Here is a 25107-nt window from a genome sequence, read left to right as displayed (position 1 = left end):
TATCTCTGTAACTCTCTCTCTCTTTTCTACCTTCTCCTTTTCCTTTCTTTTACTGTGTGTTCCTCTTATTCTCACCTACTTTCATTTATTTCTTCTATTTCACACCTGATTATTCCATTACTAATATATCTTTTTCCTAACTGCTATAGCCCAGGAAGCTTACCAGTCATTTAGCACTCTACTTTGCAAAAAGGGCATGCGTGCATGTGTGCGTGCACATACATACATACACAGTCATGCATACTTACAGTCTCTACAAAAAGAATCATCTACCAATGCAAATCCCAGAAATGTATTTAAAACACAATACATTTTCTTTTGTTTTTGTTTCATCCCCTGTCACCCTACCTTGGAAATTTCTTATTCAAAAGGAGAGAAAGAGGAAAGCAGACAACTAAATGCGGCACTAGATAGTTGTACAAGACAAAGATCCCATCAAAAAATGTATCTTTATTAACGTTTCAGAAACGGCCTGTAGCATTTCTGTTATCTCACCTAGAATCAAGGTTCCTTTCTCAGGCGTTACCTTCAGCATGGATCCAGAAGCTTCTGGGTCAGTGGTTGAATGCTCTTCCTCAAAGAAATGGGCTGCCAGATCCCTGGCTTGGCTTTGCCGCCATCTTGTGGTAACTGGGCTGCTGGCACCAGGAATCTCGGCAGACAGCCTCTTCACAAAGTTGCTTTTAAAGCTAGAGTATGTAGTATTAACTGCATCAAATATCTATTTAACAAAAAAAAGAGTTGTAATTTATAGTAGCTTCAAATTTATAGTAGCAAAAGTAAAAATTCCTTAAAAGAGAATTATAAACAACTTATCTGGTACAACACAAATAAAACATACATATCGGATTTTTTATTTTGGTGACCTAAGAAAATGTGTATATGTATATTAAGGGTCTCTAGACATAAAAAATCAGCTTAAGGAATAATTATGTTTATGGTTATTACTTTTACATATAAATACAAAATATTAAGTTGAAGTAACTCTATATACTGATCATGTAAGATGTTAATAAAAAATCATAAAATTTCAAATCAGCAATTTTCTAGTCCAACCCCTCATTTCACAGATGGGAAAACAGGCCTAACTTTCTCAACATCCACTCATCATCCCTATGAGAAACCATAAATGTTTTGTATTTACAGATCCTGTAATAGTGAGCCACGTCTTATAACTATGTGAAATTAAAATGCAAGTGAAGAATTTAAAATGAATTACTTTTACCAAAAGACAGGCATGTTAGGTTAATATCCTTGTCTAAAGAGCTCTTACAGAAATTTAGACAAGCTACCAAGTTTAGAAAAATGGGCATAGAACCTAAAAAAGCAATTCACAAAAGACATATATAAATAGCCCCAAAATATTCAGCCTCACTGGTAATCAAAGAAATGCACATTTAAAACAATAACAAGATGTTAGCTATGACATTTTTTTAATGACCATCCCCAGTGTTGAAGGTTCTAGAAATAAATACCAGCATATACTGCTGGTAGAGTGTAAATTAGTATCTAGAAAGGGCAATTTGGCAACGTATGTTAAAAACCTTTGAATATTTTCTCTACCGACACAGCAATGTCACCTCCAAAAATTTAAGGGAAAAAAATCAAAGATCTGAGCGAAGATGAACAAAACCATCCAGCATCTATTGAGTGCTTACCAAATGCGAGGTTATTTGTGCAGGCTTTTACATGCATCCGTATTTAATTCTCAGAAACACCTTATGAAGCAAGTCTGTTATTTATTCCCATTTTACTAATGAAGAAACTGAGGTTTGAAGGTTAAGTAAAATGCCTAAAACCGCCCAGTGAGTAAGTGGAGATGCTGTATCTTAATTTCATCTGCCTGCCTCCACAGTCTGCACTCTCAGCTGAGAACATGAGGGTGTTACTGCAGTTTGTATGCAAAAAGATGGGGTGAAGGAACTCCTTGTTTACCAATGGAGAATTAACTAAGTAAACTATGTCATAGTTAAAGGGGAATAGTCTGCAGCCATTAGAAATTATGACATACATTAGGGAAATGCCTAATGTCAGAAACACAATCAAGTACCACTTCACAGCCACCAGGATGGCTTTAATCAAAACTAAATAAATAAATAGCAAGTTTTGATGAGTATGTGGAGCAATTGGAGCCCTTGTACACTGCTTATGGGAATGGCACAGTTGCTATGGAAAACAATTTGGCAGTTCCTCAAAAAGTTAAACCGAGAATTATCGTATGACTTCGCAACTCCACTCATAGAGAACAAATACAAGTACATGGATGTTCACAGCAGCACTATTCACAATAGTCAGAAGGTACCAATAACCCAAATGTCCATCAACAAATAGATGAATATGCAGACTGTGGAGAATATATGTATGTGCATGTGTACATAGATATATTATACATAATACTATATAATGGGATATTACTCAGTCATAAAAAGGAATGAAGTACTGATAACATCGTACAATGTGGATAAACCTCAAACACACTATGCCAAGTGAAAGAAGCCAGACACAAAAGTCACATATTGTTTGATTCCATTTGTATGAGATACCCAGAGCAGGTAAATCCATGGATATGGAACATGGATGGGTGGGTGCCAGGTGTTGAGGGAAGTAGGAAATTCAGAGCAGCTGCTTGATAAGTACAGTTTTCTTTGGGGATAATTAAAAGATTGGGGAATTAAATGAAGGTGGGTGGTCGCACAACATTGTGAATGTACTAGATGTCACTGAATTGTTCACTTTAAAACGGTTAATTTTATGTTAAATGAATTTCACCTCAATTTAAAAAATCTGAAAAGAAAATGATAATATAGGATAATATTCACCAAAACATTACAATGCTTATAATATATTTTCACATAGAAAATGGAGATTATAAAACAGCATTCCAATACAGTCCCATTTCCTATCTACAAATGAAAGATAAGGAAATGTGCTATGCTAGAATGTTGAGGCAGTAAATTCTGGTTTTTTAACACATGTGTGTGAAGGTGAGTGCCCACCACCCCACCTGCAGTCACTCAGCAGGCAAGGCACACTCCCTCCTCCCTGCTGGTCAGTGTTTTCCTCCAGAAACTGCACCAAGAGGATACCTTCCCCAGAAATGGAGACTCCAGAAGCCTGAGGCCCCAGCTGCTGTAAACAGTTGTTGGAGGCCATGTTTTGCCTTTTAGTTGTACTACCTTGTACTGGGTGTTTGAGTAGGAAGGGAAAAGCTGAAAAGAAGGAAAGATAGAGCCTTGGGAATGTGAATCAGGCATCTCAAACTTGGAAGCCTAGACGAGGGTTCAGTAGGGAAGGTGACAAGAGATGCAGGCCTGGAGTGAGAAAGGTGGCCCACCTGAACTCTCCCCTTCCCACATTTTGGGTTCTCCCCTCCAAAGAAAACCACTGAGCAGGCTCAATGGCTAGGAGACCAGGTCCCAGACAGAGGGGGACTCGATGGTGGGATCTCTTGACCTGGAAAGCTCATGTTTCAGCCTTGGTAAGAAAGATGGTCAGAGGGGCATGTTGTCCCATGTTTTAGCACAAGTTAGAAATACAGAGTTTTCACATCAGTTTTTCCCACGTTTTAAAGTTTTCAACAGATTCCTTTTTTTATAGAACTCCATAGGACTAAGCAGAGCGTGTGGGCCACCTTTGGGCAGTGGGCTACATCTGCAGCCTGCACAGCGAGCTGAGGAGCCCTTCCTCTCCTAGGCAGCAGGAAGGGGAGCAGCCATATGTTTGAAGATATATTTAACTTGCAATAGACATGATAGATGCACTTGCTCAAAGTTTTCCTTGGAGTTCCAAATTTAAATATACATTTAAAAAATAATAATCCTTAGTTCAAAGAGAGAAAATAAAGAAGAATTTGATGATGTCAGATAAGAAAAATAATCAAGGAATTTCACATTGACAATCTCACCCTGCCTGAGCGGGTCCATGTTCCTCTGGCTTGTCTCCTGTCACTTCCTCCCTGCTGTGGCCCCACCTAGGATTCCCTTCCACAGCTCTCTGCCAGGGTAACATCCAGCCTACCCTCACGGCTGGGGTCAGCCACCAACTCCTTCAGGAATGGCTCTCTGACATTCTCTTCCTCCCCATTCTAAACTGGGTTAGCCATCCTGTGATTGGCTGAATAGTTGTGATGGTTAATTTTATATGTCAGTTTGACTGGGCTAAGGGATGCTCAGATGGCTGGTAAAATATTATTTCTGGATGAATTACACCAGCAGACCCCCAATTTTCAGGCCTTCGGACTGAAACTGAATTATGCCGCCAGCTTTTCTGGTTCTCCAGTTTACAATGGCAGACTTAGGACTTCCTGGCCTCAATAATCTCATGAGCCTCATATATGTATATGTATGTGTATATGTGTGTATATATATAATATATATATTATCATATATATATATATATCCTATTGATTCTGTTTCTCTAGGGAATCCTAATAAGTAATAGTCCCCTAAGATTTTGAGATCCTCATCCTTGGAGCCCGCAAATGTTACCTTATTTGGTAAAGGGGCTTTACAGATATGATCAAGATAAGGATCTTGAGTCTTGAGATAGGGGAGATTATCCTGGACTAACTGAGTGAGCCCCAAATGCAATCACATGTCCTTGTAGAGGGAGGCAGAGGGAGTTTTGATTACACACAGAAGAGAAGGCACTGCGATCACAGAGGCAGAGATTGGAGTGATGCATAAGCCAAGAAATGCTGCCTGTCACCAGAATCTAGAAAAGGCAGGGAATGGATTCTCCCATAAAGCCTGTGGATGAAGCAAGGCCCTGCCAACTCTTTTGCTTCTGTCCGAAGGAATTGACTGCAGCCTAGCCTCCATAACTGTAAGAAAATCAATAGTGTTGTTTCAAGCCACCAAGTTTGTGGTAATTTGCTATAATAATTTGTTAATAAGTCCTTGGAAACTAACACATAGCCCACCTTGTGCTTCCATAGCTCACTGTGTATGCTCCCAATAAAGCCGCTAGCACATCTATTAACAACATTTATCAAGCACTCAGTATGTGCCAAGCACTGGGATAAATGCATTAGATGGATTATTTAAATTTCATTGCAACTCTATGAAGCAGGTACTATTATTTCTACTGTTCTCCAGAGTTGGAAAATGAACCATTAAACTACAGGTTAATGGGCTTGAGCAAGGATATAGAGCTGATAAGTAGGGGGCCCAGGATCAGGTCACTGCATACAGTCTACATGCACCATTGTCTTTATGCAGGGCCCCCGGGGAGCATGCAGTGCACACCCCACACGCAACCACAGTAACCTTGCCAACTGAACTCACAAATCAGTCTGCTGCCTGTGCTTTTAGCACCTCTGCCCATTGTCTCCCCAACCAGGATTCATGTTGATATCCTAACTCCTTAAAGTGATGGTATCACTAGGTGGGGCCTTTAGTGGTGGGGGATAGTGGGCAGTGATGAGATCATGGAGGTGGAGTCCTCATGAATGGGATTAGTGCTGTTATAAGAGAATCCCACACTGCTCCCTAGCCCCTTCTGCCATGTGAGGACACACTGAGAAGTCTGCGGCCCAGAGAGGGTCCTCATCTGACCGTGCCAGCACCCTGATCTCAGACTTCTAGCCCCCAGAACTCTGAGAAATACATTTATGTTGTTTATAAGCTAATCACTCCATGGTATTTTGTTACAACAGCCCAAATGGACTAAGACAGCTCATACTCCACTTTTCTGATTATTTTTATTTCTCTCCTATTCCATTATAAACTCCCTAAGACCAGGAACTTTGTTTTTTGTCTCACTATCCTCAGAGCATAGGACATTTATTGGCACCTAGGAACTCAATAATGAACAAATTAATGAGTCTCTCCCCTGAGAGTCAGTTAGTGCTAAAAAGATACAAGGGACTTAAGAAAGAATCCAGAGTCAAGGAAATAAGCTATTTTCTTTTTTCTTCTCCATTAAGAATGATTTTTGAATTGGACAACATATAATAAACATTTCTGCAGAAACTGGAGAGTGAGCTCAATTAAGCAATAAGTATGCATATGAGCATTTTAAATAAGTTCAAGTTTCTAGGGTCAGATAAATGAAACCTAAGAGTACAGACATTTCCAGAACAGATACTGGTTAGTGATATATGGAAAAACATGACAAATGAGAAAAATGCCCCCCAAATTTAGAAAGACAAATGTTTTCCATGATCTTGCAATAGAGGAACAAGTACCTAGAAATAAGTAGTTTGGGGCCAGTGCCCATGACAGCGTAGGTCTTACTGGATCCATGCGGGCCTGACGAATCCCCCGTGATACACTCCTGGGTTTTTGTTCCTGACCTTATGCTGTTTAATTTGTGGTCAGTGGCTTGAATGGAGATTTGTTAATCAAAATCATTTATGCTGAGTTGAGGAGATAGTTAAAATAGTAAAGAACAGAATTAGTATTCAGAATAAAATCTGGGACAAAGTCCAAAATCAGCAAAATTAATTTCAGTAATGTTTTTTCTATTTTGATGTTCTTTCATTTCCCAGGTATAACATGAGAGAGAACTGATATAGAAGTGACAAGAACTGGCAAAATTAGATAACCATCACCAGAATATGAGTCAACAGTAAGATGCAATTACTTTTTTTAAAGCAGTACAATTTTAGGTCCCATTAAGGGAAAAAGTGTCCAGAACAAGATCAAGGGAAACCCAATTGTTTCTGTATTGGTCAGAACCCATCTGGAGAACTATGTCTAGTCTCACAACCATTCTTTAAGAAGCAGATGGACCAGCCTGGGTTCAAAACCTGAGTTCATTCAGAGGGAAGGGACTGACTGCAATGACAGGAGGTCAGGGAAACCCAGTAATGGAGCAAACATGAGTGACTGCAGCATTTAGTCTAGAGGAAGAAGACTCAAAAGGGAATGTCTTTCAAATATTTAAAGGAAGACCATTTATGAAAAAAACACTTACTTTGTATCGCTCCTAATGACAAAACTAGGTCCAATGAACAGGGGACAAATTTTTATGCGACACAAAGAACTTTCAAGGAGTACAATTTCCCATAACATTTTGACTTCAAAGGATGCACATTTTTTAATAGTTATGTATTTTAATGTGCGTTTTTAAAAGTTTTAAATTTTTTAATGTCGATATAAAGTTTTGCCTTATTAAAATAATTTGAATAAAATAAAGGAGTCAATTTGAACAACAAATATTAATTAGCTAACAAATGGTATGCAGATATGGCAAAGATCACAGAGGTGACATGCTAAAGACAACAGCTTCGGAAACACTGCTGTAGACTGTGCTATTGCATCTCTGGTGTTTTGAAACGTGTGTTACAGGATCTATCTCCTGTTGAGGAAATGCCTGCCACATAGTTTTAAATGACTCAAGTATTTATCAATAGAGAGGAAGGGGAAGATCAGAAAAATAAGACAAAGGAGGGGAAAAGGATGAGTGACTCGATACTCCAAGCACATCAGTTTGGCTAGTTTACCTTTAGAGTTCACATTATACTGACACTAAACTGGGAGGAATTCAGTGCATTCAAGGCACCAGGACCAAAAAATAAAGAAAGGAACCTTAAGAGATTAAACACAAGGTCAAGAAGTAACAAAATGAAACAACTGAGAAAATAGAAGTAAATACACATCTAGTGATAATCTGGCACACAAATATCCAGCAGGTAAGAAAATCCTGGACATTCCAAGGAAACATTTGCTGGTGATATCAGGGTCTTTCTAGAACCTCATGGTTTCTAGAACCTCATTAACAAAGATGGCCCCATTACCCCTTAAGCATAGCCTACCAATCCCCCTTGCTTGGCCTCTGAATGTCTGCTCCCCTACCCCAGCCCGCTTCCTGCCCCCCACCACCACCAGCCCAGGCAGCATTCTGTCCACCAGACACATCAAATTTGGGGTCTTGATACTATTTCACACTAATTAGGAAGGCCAAAATGTTCGTCTTATTTTTGAACCTCCAATGCCTCCTCATCCTAGTGGGCAATACAACGAAAGCAAAACTGTCAAGATCATTTGCAGATAGACATTTTCTCTAATTCTCTCTGGCCAAGGCCTGTCCTTGGGGACTCCAGGGGCTGGTTAGCATCTATCCCTGCCCTTCTCTTCTATCATGGTGAGCAAGGCTGCCTTCATTAAGGCACTACCATCTCTCACCTTGACTCGATAACTTCAGTACACATGGTTGAGCTTCTGTGTTGTTCTCCACTCTCTCTTCTCTTCAGACCCTTACAGTGATCTCTTATAAAATAGAAGTCACCTAATGAATGAAGCCCCTTAACCAGAGTGCTACAATAATCTCACCTATTGTGTTTTCTTCTAAATAAGAATGTTTTTCTATTACAGAGAAATGATTTAATGTAATTGAAATAATTTTCGTTATGAAGTTGAAAGTCCGAAACTCTAGTCTTGGTTGTTCTACTTACTAGTTCTATGATCTTGGGAAAGTTATTAACATCTTCCTATTTTGAAGAATTACTGTATTTATGTCCATAGAGGGCTTTATACTACACACGATATTCTTTAGTATGTACATATATTTTTAGGTGTATATATTTAAGATATAAATAAATCATGTGTAGTATAAACATGTCATTTATTTTACTTATTTATTAAAGGGGATTGTATGTACTATAAAGCTCTCTAAAAATATAAGTCATTTATTTAGTATGTGGTCATTTGCTGCCTTCTTTTTGCTCCCTAATTGTTTTATGTGTGTTTTCTTGTCTCCAAAATTGATTTCAAGCTTCTGTGAGGTCGGCTCCATCACTTATTTGTGTACTTTATTTGTATCCCCTAAAGTACCTGAGTTGGTTGATTAACTGAGTTAACTGTTTTATCCCATTCTTTACCTCATAGCTTCCTTAACCTTGACCTTCAACTTCTCAATCTCTTCCCCTCCTTTAGGGAGCCTTCCTTGATCTTCTGAAAGAGCACTGGTGGTCTTTGAGCATACCATCCCCTATGCAGAGAAATTTGCAAGGTTGCCATATTTAAAATCTGAGAGTGGTTTTAGTACAGTTAAGACTTGGAAACAATGATGACAGATTCCCCCAGAAAGTTGAGCAAGAGAGGACATTAAAATATAAACAGACACAGACTCTGCCAAATAAAGGAGGAAGAAATGTCTAGGGTCCAAAATCTGTGTTTACCATGTCAGTGGGAGTTCCCCAAATGGTTGTCTTGAATGTTTGGTTAATGAACCCATATGGTATTTATATATTATAATTATATGTATTTACATATTATACTTTTAAGCCCTAAGAATCATAAAATTAACAAACTGGCTTTGATTTTATCAAAGTAGTTTTCATATAGAGCGAATTTTCTGGATCACTTGATAGAAGTTTCTGTAAGTATAAAATAAGGGACTAGAAACTATAGTGGTGATTTTATCAAGTGACATCATCCCACGGGGCCCTGCCTAGGGGAGGTCAGTCAACACCCCTTCCAGAGGTGACCCTCTGTCCCCTCCCTCAAAGCACAGGTAAATGGGATAGTTTATATGGCTCAAATGACAGCAGGTGTTCTATGAGTTAACTTTTAAAACACAAGTTCCTGAGCCATTTGCTTAAACGATCTGAGGAGCTAGTTAAAATACCCAGTGTAGACGTGGGGACATGAACACATCTACTATGGAAGACAAAAGGAAATCAAAGAAGCCTGCTGCTCAGAAAAACCAAATAAGGATTGAGGTCTAAGAAAACTTAACCGTGCACTTGAGTCCTGAGGAGATCTTGTAAAAATGCAGATTTTGGCTCAGGAAGTCCGGGGTGGGGCCTGAGACGCTGCATTTCTAACAGGGCCCCCAGGTGATGGCAGAGCTGCAGCCCACGGACCCCACCCAGGCAGCAAGGCCAGAGAATCTAAATTGCACAGTAGCATTGGGGTGTGCTATGAACATGGGACTATTACTTTTTCAGTAACTCAGCCAGAGAATACCGAAGAAAAATTGTCACTTAAGAAGTGACACAACATATTCTGTGTGCATTTTGGTTCTTTACCAGAAATCAGTTTTCAAGAGAATACTTTTGTATTGAATCCCTTCTTACCAGGCCACAAATGTGGGCTTAAAGTGGTGTATCTTTCTCTGACAGCATTTACATGCCTAAGCTGTGGGCTTTGAGCAACTACCCGCAAACACGCACACCACAAAAGCTGGACAAGAAGCAGACCTGGCTGCCCTCTTAGCACATCCTCTAAAGCTCCAAGGACCTAAGGGTGATTAAAAGGGCACTCCCACAGGCTTCTCAGATCATTCCATGCACTTCCCTTGCACTTTCTGGAAACACACCATGACACTAACAGTCAAGCCCAGGCATAACAAAGCACCTTAATTCAAAATTTGCTGTGTATCTTAAACAGGGCAGATTCTATGGTGACCAACAGAAACATGGATTTCAGGATGTGCAGCCCTCAATTTCCTCTCTGTCTCTACCCCTAAGGTCTCCAAACAGTGAAGTTAGGCCTCCTATACGATGCCACAGCCACAGGAAAAATAAAGCTAAAAAATGAAGCAATCAGCTGATGTACCCACGTAGAGCTGTTTGGGGATTTGTGTTTGTTTTTGCCTTTTGTTAGGATTATCTTGAATAATTATTAAATTCCTGAAGTTCAGTATTTTTCCATATACAGCTTGCAGCCCATTAGTGAATCACAAAATCCTTTCAGGGTTCAGAACCAGGATCTTTTAAAAATGCAATAGACTGGGGTGCATTGAAGTTCAAAGGGGAAATATTGTTTAATGCCACTTCTCTTTATATGTGTCTGTGTCTGCACATACTGAGTTCTATTATAAAGTGTATTTCCCACTGTAAATCATGATCAAAAATTTGAAAAACACTGGACTATAGTTTGCTTAATGATAGGGAGGGGTTTTTTAACACTTTCATTGCTTTTAATCTATTTACTTTTATTATATTCAGCTGGCATCACCTTAGCTCGATGAGGTCAGAGAATGTAGCCATTTCAGATATTCCACTTTTCTTTCCACTATAAATTCCTTGAACTCATGTAGCATGTTTAATCCATACATATAATATTAAATTCCTTCAGGTCATACATCATATTGATAAATCACATTTAATCTACACCCTGAACTATCACTGGTGTTAGGTACCCAATCCTCTACACGGAACCAGTTGCTGGGAGCACTTCATCTCCTGGTGAAATATTTTCTGTGTTGGGAAGATGTTAAAAAGCTACCAAGGAAATCCTGATTTTTCTTTCAAAAACTGCAATTGACATCATAAATTCATTGAAATTGTTGAGCGCCCTTTCCTTCATTCAGGAGTTTCACTCCATTTCCCATCTGAGAAGGCTCTTTCTATTCCTTAGCAGTGAGAGAGGAGCTAGTCTGTCCTTTCTGGTTTTCCGTTAAACTGAGCGGGTTTCAAGTTTCAGCTCCTCCTTGAATTCCAGCCTGCTGGGCCTTCCCTCTGGCATCATCCAAAATGGAGCCTCTCATAGCTTACCCTTTAAGATGTTCAGGGCCCAAAGCAAAAGTATTTGCAGTTTTGCTGTCTATGGTTCTATGCACTGTGATGCTATTTCTTCTACAATTAAAATTCCTAAGGCCTCAAATCAACAGCTTTTATACCTTTGAAGTGAAGGATGCACACGGAAGAACGGTTTCTCTGGAAAAGTTTAAAGGCAGAGTAAGTTGCATCCTCCGATTTTTATTTCTATTGTTTGTCCATGTTCCCTATTTATTCACTTGATGCAATCAAGTGAATATGGTCATTAGTTATAATTTAGTCTCCAAAGTAATGTTATTAGTCTATAACTGTAGCCATTAGAGTTCTCATAGTTTATATACTAATTAATAAACTCCGATTATCTTGTTTTCTTTAAAATGTTTTATGTGCTGAATTAATACTTTCTTATAGTTAGTAATGTGAATATGGAGACATCATAAAAGTGCTAATTCCATAATCTAACAACATTAAAAAGCACTCTTATCAATGACCATATTATTGCCCCTTATTTAAAATTATGAGAACCTGATGCTTTTGTAATGGTAGTGGTCTTAATTCGCATCCGAGTTATGATTTTCAGTAAAATTGGGTGTGTCTAAAAAAAAAAATAACCATCTATCAAAGGTTGTTTTCCCTCAGAATGGTTTAGAATTTTAACTACTTGCAGAACTTTTTTGTAATCTTTTATTTGCTTCACTTTCTGGTTGGATTTTTTCTTTTTCCGGGAGGTTGCACTAGTTGTAAACGTGGCTAGTGACTGCCAACTCACAGACAGAAATTACTTAGCACTGCAGGAACTGCACAAAGAGTTTGGACCATTCCACTTCAGCGTCTTGGCTTTTCCATGCAATCAGTTTGGAGAATCGGAACCCCGCCCAAGCAAGGAAATAGTGTCTTTTGCAAGAAATAACTACGGAGTAACATTCCCCATCTTCCACAAGATTAAGATTCTAGGATCTGAAGCAGAACCTGCATTTAGATTTCTTGTTGGTAAATATCTATCTTGCCTCACCAATTTAATGTTTTTCATGGCTTTTCATTTTAAAAAAACCATACCAGGACTATATTGTCCTGTTGCATTTGAAATGTTTTGGTGGGAAAGTTTTACAAAACTATGAAAGAGCCACAACCTCATCTTTTGAAACTTGCTACAAGTTAAGCTTCCCTAAAATCAACGTTTTAACTTCTTAGATGGCAAAATAAATCTACTCCTATGTATTTTATTCCTTATGATCATTTTCCTGAAGAATTTAATTGACGTGTGGTTGTGGCTACTTTCACAAAATATCTCAATTCTCATTTAAGTAGCACTAGAAACATCCCTCCCAATTATTAAGGCTATATATCTCTCATGAATATTACTGAACATGGTTAGTTAAACATATCTTTGTGGTTAATTTTATGTTGCCTGACTTATCTGAGATATCCTCAAGGATGAATAAGACCTCAGTTTACAAGGTTTTTGTTTAAATTCAAAATAAAATATAACAGTTTGTTTGAAAGTGGGTAATGTTAGGGTACTCTAAAATTATGCTAATTACGGAAACTTATTTACAGACTTTTCAGAGCCAGTTAGCATAAAGATAGTGAGGTACAGTGACTAAGTATAGGCTCTGGCCTCAGTCTCTCTGGCTTCAAATCCCTGCTCTGTTGCTTTTGCTATGTGGCTTCAGGTATATAACATAACTTCTCTGTGCTTTTTTCCTCATTTGTAAAATTAGACTATAAATAGTATCTACATCCTAAGATTATTTGGAGGGTTAAGTGTATTAATCATAAAAGTAAAGCACTTATACACTGCTTACACTGTGCGAGACATTATTCTAAAGGACCTTCAGCTAGTGTCCTGTCATGTAATTTATGCAGATGGTTTTCGCAGTCCTATTTGCACTGTAGGTAATTTGAGTTTTGATTAAACTATGAACCTCAGTGAGGCAATCAAACTTCCAATCTAATAACCCAGCTAATGGTAATCTTTAATATTTCATTTAAGAGTGAAATTAGAAACTTTTTTAAATATTTAATTTCTATGGAAAGTCAACACAATACTTGAATAATAACTAGAGTGAGATGTGCATTCCTTTTATTTGCAGGGTACACTGGGGAAGGAAAGCCAGAGCATATGCCTTGTAATTATACCTCAGTTATAGCAGCCAAATATTTGGGTGCAATAGCTCCTAGATTCTTCCCTTTTAACACTAAAAAACTTCTGAACCTCCAGTTACCCTGTGTAATCAAAAAGATAAGAGTGATTTAAGGTCTCACTGAAGTTAAAGTTCCAGAGACAAAGACCATGAGATCATGGCCAAATGAAGATTATTTTAAAACTGACCAAAATAGACAGTAACTGATCATGTGGTCACAAACAGGAGCGATCTGTACACGTGTGCAGGTTGTTCACTCAACATCTGGGTGAGGAGGCAAGTCGAGGCTGAAACCTGCTGAGAGTCAAGACATGTGCTGAGGGACTACCCACCTGGAAGAGTATCTTTCTAATTCACACAAAGATGTTACATCAGCTGGAGAGAGCCCTGCACTGGTGGGCATTATCTTCAGAAATACATTTTCCATGACAGAAAATGGCTATTTTTTCAAAATGATTTGAAGAAGAGTTAGTGTAATAATATGCTCACACTGAGTCATTGATGTTTGATCTAATCAGCAATACTAATAATGAAAAACAAATTTAAATGCTTGGCACAGGATGCAAAGTAAGCACATGTAAGTAATTATTTGGCTATTTTTTTATTATTTTTAACCTATGCTCCCTCATTTGTTCTTTTCCCTGCATAAAGCAAAGTATTCTGCACCTTTAAACACTCTGCAGTGTGTTGTTTCTACCTACTTCATCACTGTTTTTAAGAGAATAGTTAACACTTATCTCCACCTTCCTGTCTCTGCTACAACCTTCTCAGATCACCGTACCTGGCTTGTTGCTCCATTAATCTCCTGAACCTTACAGGTATTGGTATCAGTGACTTCCACCCTGGCCCCTTTCTTTCTCCTTTGCAGGGTCCTCTTTTCCGTCAACACTAACTCTGCTGATCTTCAGGATTCTGCCACATGTGCTTGGGCTCTTCTTTTTTCTGTCCCCTTTCCCTGAGAGAGCTCCCTCTCCTAAACTCCCAAGCCATATATATATATACCCAGCTGCCTCCTCTGATTGTGTGTCCCACATACACCTGCATCCCTCTGTGTACAAAAATGAATTTGTCATCTTCCTCCTACTGTCTGCCATGTAACTGTGAGGTATAGAGCCCAGAGACGTAAGGGCACGAGCTCTGGGACAGGAAGGTCTGGATATCAGTCCTGCCTCTGTCACTCACTAGCCACATAACCTTGAATGTAGGACTCCATTTTTCTCATCTGCACAATGGGGATAATATAATACCCACCTCACATGGTTGCTGTGAAGATTAAATGAGAGGATCCATTTAAGGCACTAAACATATATTATTAGGCCATAGTAGGCATTTGATACATTTAAGTTATTGTCATTTATATTTTTTCTAATGTCAATAAGGACACACATAAAATCCTGGATGATAAAAACATCTACATCTCTTACATAAATTCAGATGTATCACAAGGATGTCACAATTTCTCAAAATAATGTGATTATTCAGAATTCCTTAACCATTTTCAGTTACATAACATGTAATATTAAAAACATAGATATGTATTTCACATGAAAAGTAAACCATATGTTCCCATTACCAAAGACCATTCGAACATCATTTTATCTTTAAAATGTTAAGAAACTGAAAGTTTTAAGCTAGTGACAAGGTAAAATGTCTGTTTAGATCAACAAATCTAAAATAAACCACTTTGTTTCATGGTTCTAGATCAGTCGACTCATCAGTATATAAAGTTATAAGTATATGTTATCAAGTGTATAAAAATATGGTTAGTCAAACCTTAAATTTTGCTCTGGATGTTTTGCTTTGTTTTATTTTGGTGTTGGCATTATAACAATCCTAGAACTTGATTCTAAAGTCACTTATGCAAATACAGAAATGAAAATCTTGACAAAAAATAAAATTATGCTCATGAAAATATATTCTGATATTTTAGATTCTTCGAAAAAGGAACCAAGGTGGAATTTTTGGAAATATCTGGTCAACCCTGAGGGTCAAGTTGTGAACTCCTGGAGGCCAGAGGAACCCGTTGAAGTTATCAGGCCTGAGATAGCAGCTCTGATTAGACAAATGATCATAAAAAAGAAAGAGGATCTATGAAAATGCCGTTAAGTCATTTGAATGCAGCAGTCAGAATACAGAAATGTTTCCATGAGGGTTTGGTCTTATTTTAAACACTCCTGACAATTAAATGTGGCACTGAAGGATGACTTTTTTGTTGTTTTTACATTATCTTGCTTGTGAATGGTAATGAATGTCCCCAGGGTACAGATGTTACACAAAACAAATATAAAGAACAGCCAAAGAATCAAAATGAAATATACTAAATACATTCATTATCTGACCACACTAAATAATTCAGAATACACAGTTACCAATGTGCTTCCATATCCTATTGTTCAACTTGACATTTTCTAGAATTGTACTTGATGGAAATGCCAACACACTAGACCAGTGTTTGAATTCAAGATACTGTGTATGACTGAAATATCTGGAGTGACTAAATGTAAATGACTATTTTTATGTAATAAAAAACAAACATTAAAAAATGTAAAATATACATACATTCAAATCTTTATATATATTTGTTTCACGTACAGGATTGTGTTTGTTTTTAAGTACAGGTTCATAGTATCTTTTACTATATCTTGCCAAATGAAACTATCATTAACATTGGAAAAAGCCTTCATCACTTTTAGTATTTCTCTTTTTCCAGAAGCAATTCAATTCCATAAATAGAATATTAACAGTTGAGTCACAGTCTTTATTTCTAAGTGAAAATCCCATGTGTAAGAAAAAGGCCATGAGTATATGATCATTTAGTTTGATTCCTTATAGGTTAATTTTGGTTGCTAATATCTTCACACTAGCCATCTGGAAAGAAGTCAATGCTGCATCATTCTGACGGCTGAAATAAGAATCAACTCCAAATAGTTAAAACTCTTTACATAAAAAGGGAGTGATTGTAATTATTCATGTCCTAAACATGAGCAGTCATTGAACCTTTTGATAGTCACAACATACATTTTCTCTAAAAGTCATGATCTTCGTGTTTTGTGAACCTTTTCATTATTGGTTAACAAAGCAACCTGCCAAGTTGATGAAGGTTAATTATTGCCCATGAAATATTCATTTCATAAATCAATTAAATAGACTAGGGCCCCAAAAAATGTGAAAGTATAGTCATGTAAAATTTAGCTAAGAAGGAAGACCCAATCTATATAGCTGTGAGTTGGATCCCAAATTCTGACTGATTAATGCAAGTGAAGATGCTTTTTTATGATGAAATCAGTAATGCCACCTCAGTATATGGTTCTGTGTAAGTGGTTAAGACACATTCTTCGAGAAACCAAAAATATTTCCTGGAAGACTTTCTGCTTCAAAGTACATGTCCAACTACCCATCTCCAAAAGTGTTTAGTAATATTATTTGGTGGGGGTGGAGATGCAGTTTCCATCAGAATTCAAGAGGATTTGAATTCTGAGCTACTAAGCTTTTTCAGGGTAATCCCTCCAACTACTGCTTCCTAGAGCACTCTTGCCACATTCCTGCACTGAAAACATGACTCATAACCTGCTGCAGGGTGTTAGGTACTGATATTATAGGTGTAAGCAGAAGAATATATGCCAGCACCATACAGGCTATATAGACCCCCACTGCCAGACAGATGGCAATGGAGCTCCACAGAGTGGTGACCGGGACTGTCCCAGGGAATGTAATTCAGATGTCCATCCTGCCCAAAGTCACTGGTTCTCTTGAAAGCCATAGAGTAGCTTTTTTACTTACGTATCTCCAACCCTGGTTGCTCTGCTCAACCTACAGTCTCCACTATAGTCAGTGCTTAACCCTCCCCCTGCCCTTTGTGTATGCAGGGATGGCAGGTGGGGATTTAAAAGTATGCCACATAGGTTTCCACTCGGGTTTTTGTAACAGTTACGCTGTGTATTGCTACTTATAACTCCAATGTCTTACCTGAACACAATCAGGAAAACATGCTCAGAAAAAATTGCATCTTTTTGAATTGAGCGTATTTTCCCTATCCCAGCATCAAAACGCCTGGGACATAGATGGCAACAGGGTGCTTGGACTGAGGAGTATAACAGAAAAATAGGCTTCGCATTAAAGTGTGTGCAGCTGTTCTCAGGACAAAGGATCAAAAGCAAATGCATTCAATTGTGGTCAATAATTCATTGACTTGGAGTTTGCTTTGGTTTTATTTGGGAGGTCGATTGAAGTGCTTCATACTAATTCCTCTCATATCTCATGACAGCTGTAACCAATGTTGGAGATGGGTAAATATGAATTTGTCTGAAATATACCCTGAAAGTCACACTTCATTTTTTTAAATGCTTAAGAATTACAGTGTATCCAGAGTATGTGTGTATGTGCACATATGTAATTCTTAGTAATTGACTATATATAATGCATATATAGGGATGGCTGGGAAATGTTTACAACCAACTCTCTGGAGGAAAATTTGCATCATTTGCCAATTTCCATGCATAAATTCTCTCACATGGCCAGTTCCAATCTGCCAATGGTTTAATAACTGGCTTGCAAAATTTCTGAACATTTATTTAACAATTGAGTCACAAACCAGCACAAGCTGGCTCCAGCACACCAAAATTCTTAGAAATCAGACTTGATCAGGGTATCACAGGATCTTTAAAGAGAAAAACCTAGAACAAAGAATATCATATATATCCTTTGTTTTTATTATAAATATACTATTTTGACAAGTTGTATAAAAATATGGAAGTACATGAAATTACTAGTTATGAAAACTGCTGTTATGAAAAAGTTGCTAACAATATACTGTTAATCACTAAAATCTAATGACCTATTTAGACTGTCTGCAGGTAATCTCAAGGAGCGAAACGCAACAGTAAAAGAGAGAAAGAGAGGAAGGAAGGAAAAAAGGAAGAAGGGAAGGATCAAGGGAAAAGGAAAACAAAGGAAGTGTAGACAAAACCTGAGGAGAAAAAAACTATATTTTTCTATATTTCTTTAAACATGTTTACCATTTCTAAAGACTGCCTTGCACAGGCTAAATTGTTGAGTGGTCCCCTGTACAAAATACCACATTCATTCCTGGTGTTCCTTGAAAGAAAAATAACAGGTTTGGGTAGAGCTAATATGGGGACACTCTGTTTATCCCTCAGGTTGATTTCATCATGCCAGTGGAATAATACAATTCTGATAACCATTCTGCCTAGAAACTACCACACCACACTCCCCCGCAATCTTCTCTTTCCCTTTTCTCTCCGGGGCTGAACTGCTAAAGCCCTACCTTGCAGAACAAAGCATTGTCATTTAGAGGGAAATAAAGAGCAGCAAGGAATTAGGAAGCCTTCCAGAGGGTAGTGAGGGGAAGCTGGTACATCCCCAACCCCAGCTAATAGCACAGGGGCTGCCCCCAAAGAAAACACCTGGGAGAAAATACTTCCCCACCAGCAGAGCCTCCATCATTCTTCCCTTTTTCCAACACCCTTTCCCTCTTCTTTTCCTTCAAAATCCCAAGTATGGATCCCAATCTTTCCCTCTCACTCCTATGGAAACATTTTCTTTTTAACTTATCTGTTCATTCTCCTCCTTATCCGTTTATCTCCTTAACTTATCTTTACTACATTCAGTTAATTCCCTTTCTCATCATCTCAACAATATGGAACTGAAGAGTCACTTTAAGTACGTATTATCTTTATTGAGTATAAATGTTGGTATTTTATGTCTTGCTCTTTAGTTTTCTAAAAAAAAATTAAAACACAAAGACCAAATCTTCTAAATGCAGTAGGTTTTATTTTTATCATCATGTTGGTAAATTTCTATAGAAAATAACTTTTTAAAATTTAATCTTTAAAAAAAGATAAAAATAAGATTTGCATGGAAGGGATATTTTAATACAAAGATGCTGAAAATGGAATAATGATACAGAGTAACAACAAAAAGAATAGTAAAATGCATTAAGAATCAAATTATAGTCATCTAACCCATGTTTCTTTGTTTAAATTTAAATAAGAATAAAAATTGAAGAATATAATCCAACACAGCATAAAGTGTGGTGTATTTCTCACATCTCATTTAGGTGAAACCAGACCACCAAAGTCAGTTCCGTGAACTTACTGCAAATGTCCACCTGGGTACACTGCATGTCTGGGACCCGCACATACCCAACCCTGCCCCACAGGCTTAGGTGGCCTCCAAGGGAATGAGAAAATATTTAAAATCATATTGCAGAGTCAGTTCCTCCCACTTCAAAAGCTAAATCCCATGTTGTCTTCCAAATATTTCATGAGTCTGTGATTTTACATAAAATTAAAAAGAACTGAGGCAAACCTTTCAAACAATTCAGCCCCATCTTTGACCCCTCAAGAATCCCCCGTTTCCTTGACATTTCAAGTGAAAATGTTTTAGCTGGCTGATTCATTTGAACAGTTACCTCAGTTCTCCAATCAGTTGGCACATACATGTTCATAGAGACCTACCCTAATGTTATATCAAGAAACTGATAATTCAGAAAGAGTACTAAAGATTTCATTGAAAACTTGGGGAAACAGTTTAGGTTTAGGATTTCCATTCTAAATTATCATTATCTTCTAAATTTTATATTGAAAAATAAATACATCATCTCCCAATGTTTTAATACTCTCTACCCCAGATTCCAAAAATATCACCTGGAAACTCTTTAAATAATTAATTATAGTAGTTTCTTCATCATTATAAAGCTGTCTGTTGTATTATAATCGAGTAACTCAGTAGCAATAACAAGAATTGTGGTAAATAGTGCCCTAGTTCAGAGCAAAAAGTATATGCGTGTGCACACACATACACATTACAGATTTAATTATACTCTGGTGTTCACTGTATATGCAATAAGATAGCAGTTGCATGTTAGCTGATGCCATTCACATATTCAACCAGCTAACAGTACACTGCCAACCCATCACACACATGCAACCAATGCACTTCAGGAACAAGAAGAATTTATCCAGAAGCAAGTGGCAGCATAGTTACGGCTGCTTAATTGACCCAAAGCAGCCAGCTAACAATACACTGCCTACCTGACTCAGGTCACTGCTGCTTTTCAGTCATCGAGGCTATATTTGTCATATGAAACACAGTGGCAGAACTTTAATGTTAATAGTCACACGGAAGAAAATATAGGCAAAACGTATTCTTTCAATACTATAAGAAATAAAACCAATATTTTCTTCAATTCTTTAACCAATAAGAACTTTCCGAATACTTATACTTAGCTTTTCCAAATTAAAAGTTTGGATACAAAAACATGGTGTTGCAGTACAAGTGACTTAAAAGTTGTACTTAACTATAGATTTTCCAATTACATTTACTGGCCAAAAGGCTAATTGTCTGTATTAGGCAGTTAAATATATAGGAGTCATGGAAATACATTAACTGGGCATAAGACAAAACTTCAGCTATGTTTTGGAGGGGGGGAAATCAACATTGAAGTATTTAGGAAATGACTTAAATATCATTTGTCTTCTCACTACAAATATCATTAGTCATTGCATACTGAAAGTACAGTTACATGTTTTCTTGTGTCACCCCTTAAATACAGAAAAATTAAGAGAAGATTTAGAAAAATCTATAAAAATGGTAATGGGCTTGAAATTAGAATCTATGAGTAAAGTTTAAAGGAATATGAACTATTTATCATAGAGAGAAGCAAGGTGAATGGTGATGGAGATTTAAAGCATTTGTGGGGTGTTTATGTGGCAAAAAATATAAATAATTTAGATTTGTTTTATTTTTACACTAATTACAAATGAAGCTACTGGCCTTTGGGTTCGGACTTTCAAGGAAGTACATAGGATCAACTTTTAAACTGCTAACCTAAGGGCGGTGGATTATGCCACTTCTCCTTGCTGTCCACAAGATGGCTCCTTTTCAGTTTCTTTGGGAGGCAAGCTTTCGCTTCCAACAGAGGGGAGTGCAATTAGCAACTGTTAACCTGAAATTCTAACAGCCAGCTAGCAATGCACTGCCTATCTGGCACATACAAGCTTCATCCTTTGCTGTTGAAGTAAAAACTATAAAGCACCATTCAGATACAAATAGTTACCATTATTCGTCAGGGATCTTCCGTTTCTGACAGGATTTGTGTGTGTGTGTGTGTGTGTGTGTGTGTGTGTGTGTGTGTGTGTGTGTGTAATTAGACTCTGTAGTGTATTACCAAATTGATTTTTTTAATTTTCGTATTTTCAGACCAACCCATACTTTCAACAAATATCTTCTTTAGCAATAATTCGTTTGTTCTAGATAAGAATTAAGAGAATTAGCGCAAGCACTAGACACTCACCTTAGGAGAACCTTGACTTCTCTGCTTCATGTCTTTGGCGAGTATCCGCATGACATTCTCCTTTAAAACACAGATAACATACGGAGAGAGAAACTATTTAGGAGACTCATTAACTGGGCTGTTTCTAGATCATCAGCTTCACTTTTTTTTGTCCTTTTTTAAGCAATATTAATCCAGAATATAAATAAATTACACAACTCAAAATTAAGATCAGGGTTTAGAGGTTTGTACTACCTCTTAGTCTTAAACAGGTGTTACAAACGGTTGCTTCCACAAGAAGCCCCTTCAGGGAGCTGAGACAAGAAAACAGAGGGGAGTTACTCACCCACAGCACCTCTTCCTCCGTCCGGACCCTCCGCCTGGCGGTGCGCTCCAGTTTCCACTCCATCTCGGGAGGACTTTGTCCTACCTCGGGATCGGCCTCTCCACGACCGCCTCTTGTTTTCCCCCCAAATCTAAACCACTCGACGCCTACTGCTCAAACCTCTAGAGTCTGGTCCCCCGGGGCCATCATATTTTATCCCTAACCTCCATTTTCCCCACTCCTCCCACCGCTCCGGGAGCGGTCCCCAGAGTACAGTTTAAAAAGCCGCGGGGGCGGCAGCTGGAGCGGGAATCCCCCTCTCCGGCTTCTCATTGGCCAGCGCTCCGGGGACGTCAGAGCCCGGGAGGGATTCCCCTGCGCGCCCAGCCGCCCGCTCCGCCTAGCAGCCTGCTGCCCAGCCCCGCTGCCGCCTGCCCTTTGTCCGCGGAGGCGGGCCCAGGAGCGCCAAGCTTTGCCGCGAGCGGTGGCGGGCCTGAGCTGGGCCAGGCGCCGAGGGTTGTCACAGCAGCAGGAGACGAGGGGATTGGCGGGCGAAGAAGCGGGTTCCTGGGAGTTCACGCTCTTTCCATTTTCAGAAACAGAAATGTTCCGTTGTAACCGGGCCTCTCCATTGGTGAAACCGACCGTTTGTGTAAGCCTCTGATTTGAGACGTGTTTCCCCAACATGTTCATCAACTCTTCATCTTCAAACAGGCAGGAAAACGTGACGAGATTTCTGTGCTAATGAAAAGGGGGAGAAATCACATATTTATTCAATAAATTTTTCTCCAGCTTCAACCATTTGGAAGGGATCACGGTCTCTCACTTGAGCTTCTGAACTATCTTCCCAAACATTAGGTTGGTGAGAGAAGTAAACTTTTGTGAAAAAACCAATAATAAGGAGGCCTGAAAAGGAGTGAAGAGCCAGCAAGAAAGCTGAGCAGACTGGGGGCTAAGTGACAAGGGGAAGGATGATACTGGGGGTCAAGGGAAGAGTTTGGAGGGAAATGACAAGGAGTTAGAGGAGATGGGCTGCCTTAGCTGCCTCCCCTGAGCTGCCAGGAGAGGCAAGCTGTGCCAGATGGTAGGGAAGGAAACTGCCTGGAAAACTGACAGTCTGGCAGCCTGCTTTTCCCTCCCTATTACCTCCTCCTTCCTGCCACCCGTCCCTGCCCCCCTACCCCACAGGCACCTTGACATTTTGATGCTTTTATTCTAATGCCACATGTGAGTTTGTGTGCCTGGGAGGAAAAGTTCATAAGATATAAGGTACTTAAAAGGATCATGATTTTTTTCTTTAAACTCACACTTCTCTTTTCCTTCATATTGAAAGCAAGAAAAATTGCCACCAAGGCTAAGGCTCAATCTTAGACTAATTTTCCATCTACAAAGATAAAGGTTAGGGGAAAAGCTTCACAGGGTAATTCAATCATCAAATGAGATTTATCAAAATGTTTGATAGTCAAAGAATGCACAGATTTAAAGATCTCTAAGTTTTAACCACAAGAATTCTACTTTTTCTTGCAGTACATTCAAAGGAGTACTCATTTAAAATTCCAGTAAATCCTTTCAGCAAACATTGAGGCTAAATAAAGTGAAATATTGGATGAGAGTCAGATGTATTGTTAAAAGATTGGTTTAGCAAATACCCACTAAAATTAGCAATCCATTGGAAAAAATAGTAAAGACTTTTTATCTTGGTTCTAAGTACTATTTTACATGTACCCATTTAGGAGGATAGTTACAAACACAAGAGTAATAAAAGCCAATTCAATTAATAAACTTGTAAATCCATGCAAATTGGGGTTTTAGAATCCAAGTTTTTACAAGTACTAAGACTAGTGAATTAGCCTAAAAATTCAGTTATCTGTAGATGAGACATTCCTAAATTCCATTCAGCCAGTAATTCCACAGCATATCATATAGCCTCCAAATACCATGTTTCCATTGATATAAACACCGCAGCACGGTTGCAGTCAAGAATCAAGAACACTAAAACTGGTGTATGTATGTAGAGGATGTTTATCCTGTGGATGAAAACACAAAGAATCACAAATTTTCACTGCACAAACCACCCCTTAGCCAATTAACATCACCACTGACACACTGACATGGTGTGCCTCCTGATATGATGCACTGAGAAGGGCACTACCTCAGTTCAGTGATACTTTGTGCCAAAAATGCATAACCTGAATTTAATGAGAGAATACTAAACAAACTCCAATTGAAAGACATTCACAAAACAACTGGCCAGCAGTATTTTTCAAGTGTCAGTCATGGAGAAAGACTGAGATACTATAACAGATCAGAAGAAACTAAATAGACAATACAAGCAAATGTATTGTCAGATCTTGGACTGAATCTTGGACCAGGAAAAAAAAAAGACATTAGTTGAGTATTGTAGAAAACTGAATAATATCTATAGATTAGTTAAATAGAGTCATAGTAATGCTAATTTCCTAGTTATGATCATTGTTCTGTAATTGGGGAAACTAGGTGAAAGATATAATAGAATTCTTTGTACCATTTTTGTAACTTTTTTCCAGGTCAAATTATTTCAAAATGAAAAAATGTTAATTTAACATGTGGTCATACTGATAAAAACACTATGGTACAACTTCTTTGTAGGAAAAAATAGAAATATCCTGCAAACATCTTGTCTTAATTTGTATCAAATATAGTTCAGGAATATTGTCTAATTCAAATATTCAGGTACTTGGGAGTAATTGACTATCTTCAAACGTTTCCTCCTTGAGAGTGGGTTTTGCAGGTAGATGCTAGTAAAGAGAAGGGCTGTGAGGAAGATTCCTCCGCAAAAGCCAAAGACCACTTTGAAGGATTTTGAGTGGAAAGGTACAGGGCAGAGGAGGTGGATCAGTTAGGAAGGGAGGAGAGC

The 25107-nt window shown here is 38.3% G+C and overlaps 2 protein-coding genes across 3 annotated transcripts in view; one reads left to right on the top strand and one right to left on the bottom strand.

Annotated features, from left to right (window-relative positions):
- CDC20B (cell division cycle 20B) overlaps window positions 1-22441 on the bottom strand; it is a 49631-nt gene extending 27190 nt beyond the window's left edge. Inside the window, exons 1-3 of the mRNA XM_037022336.2 lie at window positions 22233-22441; window positions 21908-21967; window positions 496-721 (exon numbers count right to left, since the gene is read on the bottom strand). Of these exons, the coding sequence (XP_036878231.2) occupies window positions 496-721; window positions 21908-21967; window positions 22233-22295 (349 nt within the window). The 5' untranslated portion in view covers window positions 22296-22441. The remainder of the gene's footprint in view (window positions 1-495; window positions 722-21907; window positions 21968-22232) is intronic.
- On the top strand, window positions 11389-15797 carry GPX8 (glutathione peroxidase 8 (putative)). Of its 2 annotated transcripts, XM_017652526.3 has the most exons (3): window positions 11390-11629; window positions 12178-12439; window positions 15524-15797. In XM_017652526.3, exons 1-3 carry the CDS (start codon window positions 11426-11428, stop codon window positions 15685-15687), a joined length of 630 nt encoding a protein of 209 aa, XP_017508015.1. In that variant the 5' UTR covers window positions 11390-11425; the 3' UTR covers window positions 15688-15797. The 2 variants fall into 2 exon arrangements, with proteins under 2 accessions (XP_017508017.1, XP_017508015.1); XM_017652528.3 differs by lacking the exon at window positions 12178-12439 and having other exon boundaries at window positions 11389-11629.
- Window positions 22442-25107: the final 2666 nt, after the last annotated feature.

Source organism: Manis javanica, chromosome 1 (genome assembly GCF_040802235.1).
Source record: "Manis javanica isolate MJ-LG chromosome 1, MJ_LKY, whole genome shotgun sequence".
Lineage (NCBI taxonomy): Eukaryota > Metazoa > Chordata > Mammalia > Pholidota > Manidae > Manis > Manis javanica.
Note: the sequence above shows the minus strand (reverse complement) of the source record. Positions and strands in the feature narration are given on the sequence as shown.